We start from the raw sequence: 18,450 nt of genomic DNA, 5'->3' as shown, positions 1-18,450 counted from the left end.
AAACCTGACTGCCTCTGTTAGAATGCTTATAATGGGCCATGGTTGCATCTTCCAGCAGGACAATGATCCAAAACAAACATCAACACAAAAGTGTGTCACTGAGCACAGAATGAAGCTTCTACCATGGCCGTCCCAGTTCCCTGCCCTGAACCCTGTATAGAAACTGAAGAGAAGAAGCACCAACATGAAGCTGGGAAGAGAGAGATTCTGGAGAATCTAAAGAGATTCTGTTTGAAGGAATGGTCTCTGATCTCTGGTCAGGTGTTCTCCAAACTCATTAGACATTGATGGAGAAAACTCAGAGCTGTTATCTTGGGAAAAGTACATTGCAATAATTGGGTGCCAATAATTGTGGCCAATGTGAACTGGAGAAAAACATTTATTTCATAATGAGATTCCACCCCTAGGTTCTATTCTTTTATTTCAATGACAGGTTAGAATTTTGTGAATTTTTTGAATGAAAGATCAAAAGAATAAATTATGTAGATTTATTTTCACATCCACCTTTGCTCATATTTACCAAGGGTGCCAATATTAGTGGAGGGCACTGTATATATACACACACTATCAACAGAAGTATTGGGAAACCACATTCACATGAGCATGTTTGGCTAGAGAATTGCATTGTGGGTTGTGGCTCCATTATGTTATGCATCTTCCATTTTTCGCAATCGCAATTCCAATGGGAAAAAGGTTTTCAGCAGTTGATAGTATAAGGGCAGTGGCTGGACATTCTGGAGAATACCAGAACGGCCACTGCAGCAGGATGGCCCTCGGCCTCTGTGTAGCCGTCACAGTTGTGTTTTTTTTGTTTTTTTTTGCAGGACAGTGCATATTAAAAACAGAGCATCTGTAACATGCCAGAGTTAGCCAAAGGCTAATTTTCATCTGTTGTCCTGTAGGCCTGTTGTACAATGGCCCCCTAGAAAAAGCATAAAATGTTATAAACAGTGAGGTAAACCACAATAGGAAACGACATGTTAGCGCAGTGTTGATCGATTACAGCAGAGGCAGCAGTAGCGTAAAAAAAACAGTACGATACAAATAAAATTATTTCTGAAAAGCACAAGGAGCAGCAGCAAAGAGTTTAGGAAAAACGTAAAAGCAGCAGTATACATAGCAAGCATTAATAAAGCAGATTAGAACAATTACAACTGCATATTAAAATGACAAGCATATCAAAATCATAAAATAGTATGCAAAGGTCAGAAAGGAATCACGCACTCACAAGTAAAACGCAAGATGGCAACAGCAGTGTTTTAGTGTTGACAGGTCTGATTACTAATCAGCCAATGTTTTAGATGAGAGCGAAATAAATTATATGTACTGATGTCTCTAATTGTTGTTGGAATAGTGTTCCATTCCTGAGAGGCTTTGACAGAGAAAACTGACTGACTAAAAGCACTTTTCCTAAGTGGGATAATACAGTCACCTCTAGACACTCCTGTAGTGATTCTGTGTGTAGATGTTCTAAAACTGACAAATTCACTAAGAGGATATGGAGCCATCCCATGTAGGATTTTGTATGTCTGACAGGCATTCGTGTACTTAACAAGATTTAGAAGACGGTGTTTTGAAAGAATGGAGCAGTGATGAAAATGTTTTGATTTCTTGTCAAGTACTTTGATTGTCTGCTTGTATAAGGACTGTAATGGTATCAGGGTGGTAGAGTTAGTCTGAGACCAGCTTGTTAGACAATAAGTGAAATGAGAGAAAATCATTGAATACATGAATGTTTTGGCAGCTTGGACGGACATGGAATTTCTAATAAATCGGAAATTAGCTAGGTTAAATTTTACTTTTTTTACAGGTTTGCTTTACGTGTGACCTAAAATTGAGTTTGCTGTCCAGGAGAATGCCCAAGTATTTGAATTCTTGGACAGTTTGTATTTTTTTCTCCTGACACTATAATGTCTGCATCTTTGGTTACTTTACATGATTTCGTGAAAAACATACCTACAGTTTTGGAAACATTAAGTTGTAGACAGCATTGTTTTAACCAATTTGTAACGTTGACCATTGCATTTGTAAGTTTGACAGCTACCTCAGTTTTTGAAGACCCATGTACATACAAAACTGTGTCATCAGCATACATTTGAATATTAACGTCCGGACATATCAATGGCAGGTCATTAACATACATGCAAAAAAGGACCGGGGCTAATATAGAGCCCTGTGGCAGGCCAGTTGACACAGAGAGTAACTCAGACTGACTATTAGCAATGCGGACTGTTTGTGAACGCTGGGTAAGATACGAGTGAATCCATTTTATTACACTGTCTGAGAGATTAAAAGTGGATAATTTGGCCAGTAGGATCTGGTGGTTTACTGTATCAAATGCCTTTCTAAGATCAAGAAAGACTGCACCTACAATGTTATTGCTATCAAGTAGTAACTTGATTTTTTCAATGAGATGACAATTAGCTGACTCAGTTGAATGGTTAGATCGAAATCCAAATTGCAGCGCATGAAGATGAAAGGAGCTATTGTTTAAGTGATCTTTGATTTGTTCACATATCCATTTCTCAAGAATCGTAGACATTACAGGCAAAATACTAGTAGGTCTGTAATTAGAGATAGATTGTGGGTTTCCTGATTTGAAAATGGGTGATACAATGGCCGTTTTCCATATGGTTGGAAACTCTGCTTGGTATATGGATTGATTAATAACTTTTGTGATGGGACTGATTAGTGCTGAACTAACATTTTTGAGCATAGTTGTATCCATCCCATACACATCTTTAGCAGTCAGTCAGACATACTAGATCATCCCGGTAAGGTTGTTGCCCATTTGTGTAGTACATATTACATAATGAGCATACCTGAAAGTTATCGATGGTACTCCTGCTGTGCATGGACGTGGTGGATCGGTCCTGTTGTTGGTTGTTAAGCGGGCCAGGACACTGGTGGATGTCTCCAGACAGCAAAAGGAACATTGTTATAAGGAACGCGAGGCTTTGTGGTGGTTTAAGTATAGTTTTGTAGCGCGTTGTTGCTCGACTGGAAAGGTGTGGTTGTATGAAGGTTGCAGTCGCGGATTTCCCCAGTCCAAAATGTTTGTTTACATGGTGTGTCAATAAATAGATCGCGGACGGCTGATTTGTATTGCAGTTACGAACATCCAAAAGTTGACCGGTGTCTGTATAGCTAAAAGTATTTACAAGCAGCCCATAAATAAAGAGAGCTGCAGCTACACCTGTCGCACCTGGTGCCGCCATCCTGGTGCCGCCATCTTGTCTCTGCATCATTCTCGGAAAGAATGTGGCGTGTATTGAAATGTCAGGGGGTGTATAATGAGTTTAGCATTATTCTTGCTAATAATTTACTGTTGTTCCATGTCAAGACCGATAGGTGGCAACAATGCGCCTACAAGCCCATAGTTGCACAAGCTCACTAGATGGGAGAAAGAACATGGATACTGCAGGGCCGTTTCTCAATATGCGTTCTTGTCTGTACTTGTGTTCTTGTGGACTTGTGAAACGTCATCAGATGTCGCCCAAGTACTGTTCCAATTCAAAGTTCACATCTTGCAAGTACAGTTCAAATCCCCGGATGTGTTCTTGCTCCGCCCCTTTTATCAAGGATGCATCAAGAGGAGACTTGTGCGAACTTGTGGCAGCCATGTATCCCAGAATGCATTTCGCACCAATCAGCGAGCGTTAATGGCGGAGGAGAAAACCCGCATAATTTTCAAAATATTACTGTTATTGTGTCATGAAATGTAGGTTTAAGAGTATTTCAGGCAAGAATGTAGTTGTTTAAAACTCAAATCTGCGGTTTATTTACAAAGACAGCGCCTATTTGAAAATTTGTTTCGCCGGGTTCGGAGATGAGAGTTCCAGGCGAACACCGGATGCTCAGTGGTCATGTATCCCGCAGAGAGAGCCTCACCACGGCTAGTCCTTCTGATGTTTGCCGCTGGTCCTGATGTCTCTGTAGTAGTTAAACAAGAGGTATAATTCGTTTTCGGTAAATCTAACAGCTAATTTTTGGTCTCGTGAATCAATTATTTATTCCAGGTCGTATCAATTTGACTGAGGACAAAGTTATGCTTCATAAATTATTTATCAATCGTAATTCAGCACTGACTTTTTAGCATGCATTTGACCGAACTGTCTGCTTTTGTCTTTATTTCCGATTACATAAGTCTCTTATACTTTATACTTATACTTTTATAAAGGCTAATATTGTTCATTAAAACTGAAATTTAACAAAAAAGGCAGAGTTGTGCTTGTCATGTTTAATTTTTTTATAAAAGATGTAACTAATTAAAGATGTATTATACACAGTGCACATATAGCTTAAATCACATTAATATGTTTTATTATTTTTAAAATGAGTACAAAAAGAGAGTTGTGGTTTATATTTTGAAGAAAACACAGAGGCAGTGGTGTTTGATATAACTTTCTTTTATTGTATTTGTAACGCGTTGCATGAACCATTTTGGTCGCTATTAATATGTTTAACGTTAAATGAAACAGAAAAGAGGCAATGCTGTTTGATATAAAATATTTCGTTTCACTGTAATGTTGTACATTCCCTGAACTACGTTTTTGCAGCTATTAATATGTTTAATTGAAAATGAAAAGAGGCAGAGGAGGTTAATATCATATTTCGTCTTATTGTAAATACATACAGTGAAGATAACCGGAGTAGAAAAGGCGAGCTGACTGACATTATCAAGTACACTGCTGTTCCATTTGCAGAATTACAGGACTGGCATCCTCATGTCCTCTGGAGTTCATACTCCCAAGTCAAACTTCCAAGTCTGAACTAGGAAGGACGCAAGTCCGAACTTTGCGTACTTGGTATTGAGAAACGGCCCAGGTGTTGGTAATACGAAAAAAGGAAAGAAAAGGGTGGGGCTGAGAAGGTGAGGGAAAAAAACACGATATAAACATGCCGCAGCATTAACATGAAGTCAGAAGAAATATTTAATAAGTAATTAAACCGTTTTTGTACACACTGCAAAAAATCTTGTTTCCAGCTAAAAAGTATTTTTAACCTTGTTACTTATATACTAAGCAAGAGTAGGTGTTAGATTATTAATCTTATATTGAGTATATATGCCTTATTTTTTAGAATTCTTACCAAGTGTGATTTGTCTTGTTTCATTGGCAGATTATTTCACTTAATTTAAGAAGTTTTCGACTAAAATTAAAGTATTTTAAGGGTTAGGTTGGTCGAAAGCTTCTTAAATTAAGTGAAATAATCTGCCAATGTAATGAGACAAATCGCACTTGCTAAGAATTCTCAAAATAAGACAAATAAACTCAAAATAAGATTAATAATATACTGTAACATCTTCTGCTCTTGCTTAGTATATAAGTCTCAAAGATCAAAAATACTTTTTAGCTGGAAACAAGATTTTTTGACTTGGTTAGATGAACAGTTTTTGCAGTGCCGTATTTTTTTTGCACAAATTAATTAAGAGATTAGTAAGTAATAAATATAGTTTAAGATTGCATGGAATATATGACGTAATACATAAACCCCGTTTTTTTTACCTGCATATTTTTCAGCAGAGAGACATTAAAAGACTGCTGTTTATTTCTGTGAGTATTCTACACTATGCTTTTAACACATCTTTTAGTCATCTTCAGAGATAATGCTATAATTTGGAAGGTAAAACATCATGGGTTAAGATTTAAGTATTTTGAGACCCGTGTCTGTTGCTGATTAGCTTTCACACACATCTGTTGTTGTGGGCTGAGCCGAGTCAAAGTTCAGGGCTGTTTTTTAGTCCCAGTCCGCCACTGTATAAGGGTGGAGTTTAAGGAGTGGCACTGGACTTTGTGTTATCTAATGTCTAGGTTAAAAGCACATGAAACAAACCTTACATGTGTTTCATAACAAAATATTGCCTGCAGCATTCATACAGGTACTGAACGTGAAAACCTGTGATTTAATTGCAAAGTAAGTGCTTTCTTACTTTATTCATGTCCTCGTATGACATCCTTTTGCATTTTTATGTATTTTTTTATTGGCAGTATAACACCGCATATGGCGTCTGCTTCCTGCAGTGCCCTTCACAGATGCAAAAACAGTGTTTGGAACTAGTTTGAACTAGTCTGACCCAGTCAGGGCAGGGCACATTATACAATAGGATTAATAAGAACATGACACAAAGAACACACCACCATTTTGAACCTGGACATTTGATCAGTTACTTCATTCTTAAGTCTTTTTTTTCTAGGCATCATTTACCCCACAATGACTAGCCAAGGTAGGAAATACTTTCTATTTTTGAAATTCTGTAAAAAAAAATAAAATAAATAGATAAATAAAAGTATTGTTATAAATTCTCCGATAGATACTAAAAGAAAGGGTAGTCATGAACCATCCGGCTCAAGTGCAAAGCGACCTACCAAAAGTTCACAGGAACTTAGAACAGGCAAGTATTTTTGTTCTTTCACTAAAATAGCACCACCAGAGGTATTTAATCATATATTAAAAAGAAAAAAATACAATGATAACAAAAAAAAAAAAAAACGCATAGGAATGGGTGTTAGTGTGGACCAGATGTTCTCTTTTAGAATGTTTCAAATATACTAGAATGTTATTGACATATTGTATTTACACATTCATGCATATCACTTTTGAACTATGGCAATATTTACACTTGTTATATATGTCATTATATATGCATCAGTGCCTGAAGCAATATTTTAATTAAGACCTTAAAACTATTAGGTACTGATTTTACAATAGGAGTGGTCAACTTATCTTGGAGTAAAAGAAAAATGGCAGCATTGTAATAATGTACAATACGTGCATTGCTACTTCATTTAACCTTAAACCTATACAAATGAATGCAGTGTAAGGTAGCAATACTCCTCCAATTCAAATAACTTTACCACTGACAATGTGCCACAGAGTCCTCAAAACATTCTCACTGTGAATTCTCTTTACTTTCCTACACAGATTTAATCATGAAGCAGACAAAGGATATAATTAAAAAAATTCAAAAAAATATCGCAATCCAAGACTCAACTGACTTAAAAACCTATATTATGTAAGTGCTGATCAATTTTGAACATTGCTTCTGTGTGTTGATCAAAGTGTTCATTTGAAAATATTTTTTTGTGAAACAGTGTTCAGATACCTCTTTTATATCCTTACGTACAGAGACCAGATTTCAAATGTGGATAGGATGAACAAATCCAATAAAACCAGCAAGAAGGTAACCATTGGAATTTTTGGAAGATCTGGAGAAGGTAAAAGCTCCCTTCTGAATGCAATCCTTGGAGAAAGATATCTCCTTCCATCTGGTTCCTCTGGTGCTTGTACAGCCATCACTACACAAGTGGAAGGAAATCCGAGTGACTCCAACTACACGGCAGAAATTGAATTCATTTCTAAAGAGGTTTCACTTTCAATATTCATCTTATTGTTATTGTTTTAAATTGCTGAGGTGTAAAGGTCATAATTCTACATTGTGGAATGTATTCATGTTTGTCTCATGTATCTCTGCAGGATTGGGACAGTCAACTCCAAGATCTTCTATTAAATTTGTCTGATAAAACTGAGGACAAGAATGATGACTTGACAAAAATTGCAATTGAAAAGATCACTGCACTGTATGGTGCTAATAAATTCAAGAAAACACTGGAGGAGCTCAAAAAAGATGCCAAATCTGCCAAAATTGATGAATTGTTACTCATGGGAAAGAAACCAATTTCAAATACTGATGTAAGTTTTTAGAAAGCAAAATGGATTTCATGTCAAATATTTAAAATCATTCAAATGAAATTGATTGTTTAACAGAGCTCCACATTTGCCAAGGAGATTTCCCAATTCATACAGCATAGTAGATCAAATCCTGGTAACTGGTACTGGCCCATTGTGAAGAGTGTTGCCATCAAGGTACCAAACCCTCTCCTAGAGCACATTGTCTTTGTTGATATTCCTGGGACTGGAGACTGCAACAAGATTAGAGACAGCCTATGGAAAAAGGTCAATACAAGCAGCTCTCTTTAGTTACTTTTTATCAATAGCACATTTTAATTATCAGAGGAATGAATCAAGCCAAACTGATTTTTAAATACACAGTGTTTGTTTTTTTTTTCCACAGAAACTAGGAGAGTGCTCTATAGTGTGGATCATAAGTTCCATCAACCGAGGCACTACTGACGAAGACCCCTGGGCAATATTAGAGCACTGTGTTTACTACATGACACAAGCAGGGGAGTGCAAAAGCATTAACTTCATCTTTACCAAGACTGACGATATAGATCAAGAGGAATACATTAGGTCAGAAGCTCTTTATTAACACGGTGTCTTGTTCAACCCATAAACATTTAAATTAGAAAAAGAAATAGTAAAATTCCAACATTGTTATGTAACATTTTTTTATTATTATTATTATATTTTTCTTTATAGAAATGAATGGCCCAGTGATGAGGAAAAACCAGACAAGGTTTGAAAAATGACAAAAATGTATCTAAAAATGTATTTACCAATTTCCAATTATGCACATGTGGCTTATGTCTGGGGATCATCTTCCAAAGAAAAAACGGGAATGGATAGTTTTATTAGTAAATGTAGAAATTATCATTAAGAATAACAAATGCTGTACAGGTATTGTCAGTTCTTAATTTGTAAATTAATAATTGGCGGATCCAAAACAGCAGTTAAAAGGCGCTGTGACCGACACTGACAGTACAACTTCAGTTTTCCCGGAACATTCAATGACCTCACTAAACGGTGATGCCACAACTATAATCGTTTACAAGTTTCTGCATGGACTGCCGTCTAGGGCACAGGTTTTCAAACCCTGGGTCAAAAATAGGTCAGCAGGATGATGGAAAATGTACGTTTCATTAAAAATCTAATTTGTTGTGGTAAAAATAAAATAATAAAAACAATAATATTTCTTTATAGGAAAGGTAAAAATATGTGAAATATATCTGACTTAATTAACAGATTTAAAACAGATGTGAGGCGCCTATGAAGGTGAAACAGTAGCAAAACTCGAGAGCTTGTTGATTTGAATGTGAAAACTTGTCATGTTAATATTCGTATTTGTAAGTTGAAATTTAAACTCACAGCTCTGATGTGAAAAGATGAATCTTTCGATTTGCACACACAGGCAATGATCAAAACACCCGTGTTTTTAATTTGAAGTTGAAAATTAATAGCTACAAATGTGTAAAATGACAGACACAAGTGTGTAGGACATATTTGCTTTCGCACTTTACTTCAGTTTTGCTGCACAACCTCTCGGATCTGGCAGTACTACTCCAAATCCTAGCGCTTTGACTTTTGCTACTCTTTTTGCGATATTCCTGTAGCAAAACTCACTCGTGCACTTGTAAACGCAGACGTGAGAGAGCAGAGTCGGGGGCGGGGCTAGAGTGGGAATGAAGTCAGTCTATTGGTCGATGCCGGACCAATGAACAACGCTGTACCAGAGTTGCCACTCTGCAACTCTGTTGTTTTTATTATTTTTTAAATATAATTTAAACTTCTTTATTGGGTCAAATTCCTTATTTCCTTGTCTTTATTAATATTCACTTGTGCTTATGCCTATAAACATACATATCATAACATGGGATGTCATTAATGAACCTTTTTAAATGCAACTATTTAAAAAATCGAGTGCTTGATAATGCCTAAATGTACATTAGAAAGCAAAACCAAAAAAAAAAAAAAAAAAAGAAGCAGTTATGACCGGCAATACTGTTTTGAGCAACTAGATCTAAAGTATTTATTAAAAAGCCATAAGCATCTAGTGGTTAAACCATGACATTACTTATGAATATTATCTTTCTAGCCACCAAATGTCTCTAATTTGCCTCTTTGCGCTGGAATTTAAAAACATTTTCTCTATTTAACCTTAACTACTACACTAAGTCTAATATAAATAATAGGCATATTAGTAAATGTTAAATGGCCATCATAAATATTGCGCACATTATTTAGTACCAAAATTAATGCACATTATGGGTTAATAATTACTAGAAATTGCTGCAAATACAGCAACTCTGTTTCTCAGCGGTTCATGTTTTCATTATTTGTTTATATTAGATTATAACTGAATGACAAGATGAATGCAGCGCAAAATCCCTTAAAAGCTAAGGATATTCAATGAAAATATTTTCCAGCGTTTTACTAATAACTGATACATATCCATTGAAAAAATTCATACTACACTACAGTTCGCATTGGCTAGCGTTGTTCATTGGTCAGGCATCGACCAATAAAAAATGACTTCATTCCCACTCTAGCCCCGCCCCCGACTCTGCTCTCTCACGTCTGCGTTTACAAGTGCACGAGTGAGTTTTGCTACAGGAATATCGCAAAAAGAGTAGCAAAAGTCAAAGCGCTAGGATTTGGAGTTGTACTGCCAGATCCGAGAGGTTGTGCAGCAAAACTGAAGTAAAGTGCGAAAGCAAATATGTCCTACACACTTGTGTCTGTCATTTTACACATTTGTACATTTCTGTAAATTAAAAACACAGGTGTTTTGATCATTGTCTGTGTGTGCAAATCGAAAGATTCATCTTTTCACATCAGAGCTGTGAGTTTAAATTTCAACTTACAAATACGAATATTAACATGACAAGTTTTCACATTCAAATCAACAAGCTCTCGAGTTCTGCTACTGTTTCACCTTCATAGGCGCAGCGCTGTGAAACAAGTTCACGAAAAGGAAACCGAGTCCCAGATGACGGAAGGCACATCCTGTTCGTTTGCTTTGTTTTACAAAAGTAAAAAAATGTTCTGTTTTATAAATAAAAGTAAGCACTTTGCGGTTTCGAATTATGTCTTACTCTTTTCTGCACGACCAGAAATAGTATTTTATGTTTCAGCTATTGGATTGTGCCGGCTCCTCGCGCACACACACAACACATAATCTAGCAATTCAAACTTACATTGTCAGAATAAAGTACAGTCAACCAAACATTTAAAATGTTACTCTGGTCAGTTTAATAGTCCGCAGCCTAGTATAATCGGTCTACTCTGCTGTTTTGCCAAGATTGTTTTCCCCCCCATTGATATATGAACGTGAAGTACAAATCCTAGTCTACATTATATATAATAGTTTATCATTCAAATACATTGCGAATATGGAAACGTTTGGATTTGTGCCGAATTACAGAGGTACGTGAACCCAGCGCCAATGTCAGTTTTCGCTTTGTTTGGGTTTCTTAGCTTTATATATTTATTTCATCTGGTTCTGAATTCCGTGACAATTAAATGATTCGTTTTGGATTTAGGAGAACTAACGTATAGCTATGTTTATAGTGTTTATAATGTTAATATATTATAATATTTAGCTTGATTTGATATTATTTCTGATGTTATTACTCTCTCTCTCTCTCTCTATTACACTTTCTCTCTAAACATTCCACTGATCATTATATATGTTAGCGAGCAGTTCACGTTTAGAGAGAGTGGTCAAGGACCAAGCGCCAATCAATGAGAGCGATTTTGAACTTTAAAAGGCTGACTGGTCAAACATATGTTGAGAAACACTACATATGCTCCAAATGCATCTGCATAAACCCGCACTTGCTCTGTCTCACATGCACTCACTCACTGTCACATCTAATGCACTTGTTAATGCCGGATCTTTAAAAACAAATATCGGAACTCAGCAGGATGACGCTCAAATGAAGGTATTATTGTTCATTGCTAGTTTATGTTAACTAAGGTTGTAACATTATGTTAACAAATAGAACCTTACTTTAATTGTTTGCTAATCATCTTTCAGGATCAGAAAACAGCATGTATACGTAAGAGGAACATCTCTTCCAAAGAGACCGTGAAAGAAAGCTTTGAAAATTCTAAATTAAAGGTATTATGTTAATATATTTCCACCGCGTGTACATTTGGACATTGCTTATATTGCTACATACAGACTCATGTGTTGTTCTTATTATTATAGAAAAAAATGACTCTGAACATTTTTACTGTAAGCGCAAGAGCATATTTTGACAAAACATTATGCCTGGAACGCAGTGACACAGGTAAAGTATCACTTCTAGGAAAAGAACCTTTTACTTTTTTAAATTAACTATTTAAAAATGTCAACCAAGCTGAAAGGAAATATATTATTTATAATGTTTATTAATTAAAACAAATTATTTTGAACAACCTGTAGAAATCCCAAAGTTGCAGGAAGTCCTGAAGAATCTTAACAACAGCGTCACCAAAGACCTGGCCAGAGATTATGTCAGTGAAGCGAAGGGAATTTTGTCCTTGATCAAAAGTGTGCAGTTGGAGTCAGACACTGTGGTACAAGTTATTTATGTTTTCAGAAAGCTGGCAATGATATATACATTTGACATCTATTGCTATTAATTTGTTGTTTGGGTGTTCTATAGGGTGCTCAGACAGAGGTCCAAAAAAATTTTGAGCAAAACCTATGTAAGGCACTGGAGAAGTTAGGTTGGCAGTTTGACATGCTACATTGTGTTCTGGATAAATGTCTCTCAGATGGAGTGGAAGAGTCAGAGAGATTATGTCTTACCAGTGCATCTTCCATTATATCACCTGTAAGTGGGATTTTGTTTTATTGAAATGTGGAGCAAAAATATGATGTTCTGTTTTTTTTTTTTTTTTTTTTAATTACTTTTAACTGCAGTCATATTTTATGCATGATTTTTTTTAGAATTTGTCTCATGGCAAAGGAGGGTTTCATAAAATCCTCAAGGCTCTGTGTAAAAATGATGGCTATCATTGGTCAAACGCATGGAATAGAGACTTGGATCTAAACGTGGAATTGGCCCAACACATGTACAAAATCATCGATGAGGAGTTTTATTCAATTTTCCCGTAAGTTCTGTTTTATTGCCTTATTCAGTTTAAAGATGTAAAGGAAGTAATATACAGGTCATCAATTTATTCATTAGAACATATGTGTCAGTAGGTGAAAGATATATTAAATATTTTACTTGGTTTTGCTAAATAGTTGCATGGGTAAAACTTTAAATATTTAAGTTAAAAAAGGAAAAGCAGTTTGCATTATAAGCATGTAAGCATTGCAATTAGTTTTCTTCTGCTTTAGAATCCATTGTAAAACCGGGAAATCAGTGCAAGAACAGATTGACAAATTCAGTATCATCCAAAATGACACTGAGCCACCCAGAGCTTCCATACGTTATCACATTGACAACTTCATCAAAAGAGAGGTGAGCAGTATTCCCAGATCTTAGTGGGAAAACAAAAGGCCTAGGGTTATCAAATCCTTCCTATAAACAATTTATGAAACATCTGCATGCATGAAAATGATCTCACTTTACAAATTGAAAAATGTAGTCAAATAAAACATGTCTATAGCAGACAAGAGGCTGACAAAAATTAGTACTAGTAAAAACTAGTCAATTTCAATCATGAGATTTTTGTATGGCCATCTACATATTGATTTATTATTTTAATGGTATCCAACAATTCGCCATGGCACAATAAAGCAAGACCAATCAGATCAAGCCACACTCTGTAAGATCATTTTTAATTGCTGTAGGTAATCTCGTTTTAACATATTTGTCATTGGTTTGCTTGGCCCCACAACTATTTTTAAATATAAAATGCTGCACAAATTAAAATGATCTGTTTATAAAGTGACAATAAGTAGCTGCTAAATAGGAAACCTGTAACCCTATGCATGTGTCATAATTTCAGTTTAAATGCTGTTGTTACATTGTGTTTACTGCTTCAATTCTCTGAAAAGGAAATCAAACTCAAGATGAGTCTCAAGAGAGAAGTTATTGAAAGAAAGAAGGAAATCTCCTTATCTATCGAAACAACAATTAAGGATGCAATGGTTCCCCATTATAAAAGTAAGCGATCATTTAACCATTTATAGACTAATTTTGTTTCATCAAAGTAATATCAATGTTTATTAATATTTATTAGCATCAGTTAATACATTTGTAAACATGGAATAGCAATGAACTCTCTATTTTACAGCATTTATTAGTCTTTGTTAATGCTTGTTATTAAAAAAAAAACAGTTGTTCGTTGTTCCTTCATGTCCATTTATTAATGTTAACATTTGATTATAAAAATTTTTAAGATTTTTATTAGATTAATAAGTTCTGTGAAAAACTGTTCATTGCTATTTTTTAACTTGCAACTAATTAACTAATGCAGTTACCTAATGTTAACAAATGGAACCTTGCTGTCAGGTTTATGTCTTGTTTTTGCCTTTTCCTTGTGTTTTGTTCTAGTTTCTTATGTTCCCTGTTTAACTTATTATCAGTTTAGTACCTCCCTCATTCATTTACATAGTTACTCACTAAGTTCTCCTTTGTTTCTGTCCTTGGTTAAGTGTCTGCTATGTTTCTCTTATGTTACTGAATTTTACAGACACACACACAGACACACACACACACACACACACACACACACACAGACACACACACACACACACACACACACACACACACACACACACACACACACACACACACACACACACACACACACACACACACACACACACACACACTCACACACACACACACACACACACACACACACACACACACAGACACACACACACACACACACACACACACACACACACACACACACAGATCTGGCCATTTAAAATGCGCGCAGGAAGGAAAGTGGTCTCGCTTTACGCCGGTGTATTCTGAGGGATCTCGGAAAATACATCGACACAGGAAAGACATGATCAGTAGGGGGCAGTCATGTAACGCACTGGACTTTGTGTTTTGTGTTCGCGTCATGCAGTGGGTAGTCTCAGCCTCAGACGTCACGCCCACGGAACGTTGGCTAAATGTCTGATGCATATGGTACACTTAACTTAATTAAAGCTGCCATGAATTCCACACCTTCAGCCGTCAGTCTGAAGGTCTGGCTACGCGAGACTATGCAGTGGGTAACTTACTCCGTCATTTTGCGAGGATTACGTTTGTGTGATGCTCGTTCTTTGTAATGTCTTCTGATAGTGCTCAAAGTAGTGTGTACACCAATGGATTTCAGATGTCGGGATATTTCTTGAGTAGAACTTCCAGCAGACCTCATCGCCCTGATGTCTTGGGAATGCAGCTTGCTGATTTTGGTCATTGTGAGATGACTTTACACATGGATGGACTGTATTTGTCCGTACAGTGTGTCAGGGCTGTGGACACTAATGTTTTGTGAAAAGAGGGTGCGTCATAGGTGGAGCGTGTGAGGAAAGCTTTCCCCTTCTCCCTGGAATGCATTTGAATGCTGCATTCGAAATGAAACTTAATGCTAAACAGTCGGAATCCGCCCCCCACACCCCCAAAAGAGTCTCAATAATATGTTGATTACAAGGCAACAGACAGCATTCACCCCCACCCCCTCTCTGCCATTAATAAACATTGCGCTCTTTATACTGCATGCCGCTGATGGCCTCATTAACTGCTACTTTTCAGAAAACTGAAAACAAAAACAAACAAAAAACCACTTCCCTCTGGTTTCACAGACCAGACTTAGGCCTAGTTCCAGGCTAAAATGATGTAAATCGGAGCGGTTTAAACTGGAGAGGAATAAAAAAAACTTGTACTGATCGTTAAACTCGTTTAGTCTCGAAATGGACACGGCTCATGGCTAGTGTTTGCATTTTGTTCTATTGTGTAACCAGATTAGTGTTATATACTGTGCTGATAGTGCTGATCATTTATTATTATTTTTAAATGGATAACAGACTTAAAACAGACTTAACTATATTCTCCGAAATAGAAGAACAACTTTTCCACTTTTTTAAAAATTAAAAAAAGTAAAAAATAAAAATAAAAAAACTTGCAGAACTCACTGGAGCACTTGTGATACTTAACAATTGTATTCGTTGTCAGTCATATAATAAAAGTTTTATTTTTTTGAAAAATGACCATTCTGTTTATTTGTCTACATTATTTTCAATATTAGGATATAATACTAGGGTAGGCGTACTTACATGGACATAAGGCCAAATCTAAATGGTTTCCTTTCCTTTAATTTTTTAAAGGAAAGGAAAAAAATATATAATAAATAAGAAAAAAATAAAAATAAACTGCATGGGCAGCGCGCCACCATAATGTACAGCCCAAAATACGCAAAAACAAATCTAAAGAAAATACTACTACTACTACTACTACTACTACTAATAATAATAATACATAAAATAAAATTTTAACACTCCAAACTATAGTTTATATTTCTCCTCTTACACAAATCAATCAAATCAAGTGTATCTAAAATTGTATAAATGGTATGAAAAAGACGAGCTACCTCTCAAACATGCAAATCTCCATTTGATGTTGCTTTAAAATGTTGAAATTTATAATGTATTTTGTACTTGTTAATTTTTTTCTCTTTTGTTTTGTTTATTTATTATTCATTCAGAAAAATATATTTTCACATATGGGCATATTTATTTCTTTTATATACAGCTTAGGTTTTTCTCTGCGCATGATGTTCTGATGTTTATGCTGCTTTTTGCTTGTGTGAATTTAATCCCTGAAAACGAATTTAGCTGTTTTTAATGTGTCACAGCCACCAATCAGTTCAAATTTAAGTGTAATTTAACATAATCTTGTCGGTTAGTAATAACTTAACGACGTCGGTTGTCGGCTGGGGAAAAAACGAACTTAACTTTTCTATTTCCAATGCAGTCTAATAAAAGTTCATCAGGAAAAAAGAAAAGAAAATAATAATAATAATACTGTAAACACTTTATTCATTTTGTACATGATTATGTTGTTTAATATATATGAATTAAATTAATTATATGAATGAAAAGTTATATAATGAATAGATACAAAATGTTGCTAATTTTAGAAGCTGCGAAGTTCCAGGGAACAGGATCCATGAAGAAAATGCAGAATACTTTGACAGAAGCAATTGAGAATTTGAAACATGACATGTTCAAACAGGCAAAAGAAGAAGTGCTTAGGAAGTTCAGAGATTTGGAGGTATTTGTTTCAGAATACTTAACATATGATCCCTTTTGTTTGGAGCTTTTTCATTTTTTCTAATGTTTAAACTTCACCATGACTATGGTCATGAAATGCATTATGATAATAAATAAACATGGTCTGAAGATCCGTATGAACTGCATTTAGAAATGTAAAATGTTGCTGAATTTTGACAAACTCATAAAACAGATTTTTCTAAACTTGTCAAAATATGTGTTCATTCATGTGTTCTTTGAACAGCAATATATAAATGATGCTCTCGAGTCTGGACTACAGAGGTCAATACTCTTGCTCACAGAAACTGGCAAAATCGAACTGGGTAAGAGAGACTTGTTCAAAGTATCCAAATCAACACTGATTAGACATAATCCAGTTAAGATTCATTAACTGCTATATTAAAAGAATATACAGTATATTGCAATTCTGTGATGTATCTTCTCTAGATGTTCTTGAAGACATTAAAGAACTTGAGAAACTGTTACAACAACTGAGTGACTGAGCAAAATGCAAGCAGTACAATTCACATGGAACACGGGACGTTTTACTCTTCAGTTCATGTTTTTGCCACTTCAAATTGTATTCTATTTTATTTTTATTTTATTTATGTTTTTACAATTTTGCTGAATTTTCCAAAACATGTTTTAAATTTTTTCTTTCACAAACAATGGTTCTTGTATCAACTGCTTAATGTTAGGGCTATCTGTGTTATTATAATGTTGTTGTTTGCAATCAATGGAAATGATTATGCATGGGTTAGTGTGTCGCTTCAGAGCAACTATTAAGTGTATACATAGTTTAAGATGCCAGATGATATTATTAGATTAGACATGAGGCTACATAAATTAAATGAATTTGCAAAGATAGTCATATTTAAAAAAAAAAAAAAAAAAAAAAAAAATTTGTTGTGAAGTTACTGACAATTGCATTTTTACTGTCTACTAGACTACATAGCAGTGTCAGCACGTGGTCATACAGTCAAGTCCGTATATATTTGGACACTGACACAATTTTCCTAATTTTGGCTCTGGATGCCACCAGAATAGAATTAAAATGAAACAAGAAAGTGTATTTTGTTTTTGGACAAATGTATATGATCATAAATAAAATGTTCTTTTTAAATATTTTGTTAAATTCTTTGCAGTATATGACTGCCTCAAGTCTGGAATTCATGGACACCACCAGAGACTTCCTCCTTTGTGATACTTTGCCAGGTCTTTACTGTAGCTTACTTCAGTAAGGCGATGATGTTATGTTTTGGATCATGATCTGGGCCCGTATTCACAAAACATCTTAAGGCTTAAAGTAGCTCATAATTGCCAATTTAGGAGAAAATCCTAAAAATAGTGGGCATGTCAATCCTAAATGTAGGACTCTTACATTTTTGCTCTAAGAGTATTTCACAAAGCATTTCAGCGCTAAAACTAGCTCCTAAATCTATGAAACATTAGGAGTAGTGAAGAGGACTCCTAGTCACTAAGACCGAATCACAAACTAAGCCTATCCTCTCTGTTGAAAAAAAAAATAAAAAATCATCACAGAAATTCAAATTGTT

General features: G+C 35.3%; 2 protein-coding genes across 3 annotated transcripts in view; one reads left to right on the top strand and one right to left on the bottom strand.

Annotated features, from left to right (window-relative positions):
* Positions 1-18,450, bottom strand: part of LOC141327161 (E3 ubiquitin-protein ligase TRIM35-like) — a 308,396-nt gene that overhangs the window by 200,067 nt on the left and 89,879 nt on the right. The gene's annotated exons all lie outside the window — the stretch shown is intronic.
* On the top strand, positions 6,057-17,440 carry LOC141326831 (nuclear GTPase SLIP-GC-like). 2 transcript variants are annotated; one of them, XM_073835306.1, is made up of 18 exons: positions 6,058-6,226; positions 6,314-6,394; positions 6,925-7,015; positions 7,129-7,366; positions 7,477-7,692; positions 7,768-7,956; positions 8,075-8,253; positions 8,383-8,419; positions 11,720-11,803; positions 11,894-11,975; positions 12,110-12,243; positions 12,333-12,503; positions 12,620-12,783; positions 13,016-13,139; positions 13,679-13,787; positions 16,762-16,895; positions 17,139-17,217; positions 17,342-17,440. In XM_073835306.1, exons 1-18 carry the CDS (start codon positions 6,214-6,216, stop codon positions 17,395-17,397), a joined length of 2,181 nt encoding a protein of 726 aa, XP_073691407.1. In that variant the 5' UTR covers positions 6,058-6,213; the 3' UTR covers positions 17,398-17,440. The 2 variants fall into 2 exon arrangements, 1 of the variants encoding a protein (XP_073691407.1); XR_012354192.1 differs by lacking the exons at positions 13,679-13,787; positions 17,342-17,440 and having other exon boundaries at positions 6,057-6,226.

This window comes from Garra rufa, chromosome 1 (genome assembly GCF_049309525.1).
Source record: "Garra rufa chromosome 1, GarRuf1.0, whole genome shotgun sequence".
Lineage (NCBI taxonomy): Eukaryota > Metazoa > Chordata > Actinopteri > Cypriniformes > Cyprinidae > Garra > Garra rufa.
This window is presented reverse-complemented; position numbering and strand designations above follow the sequence as displayed.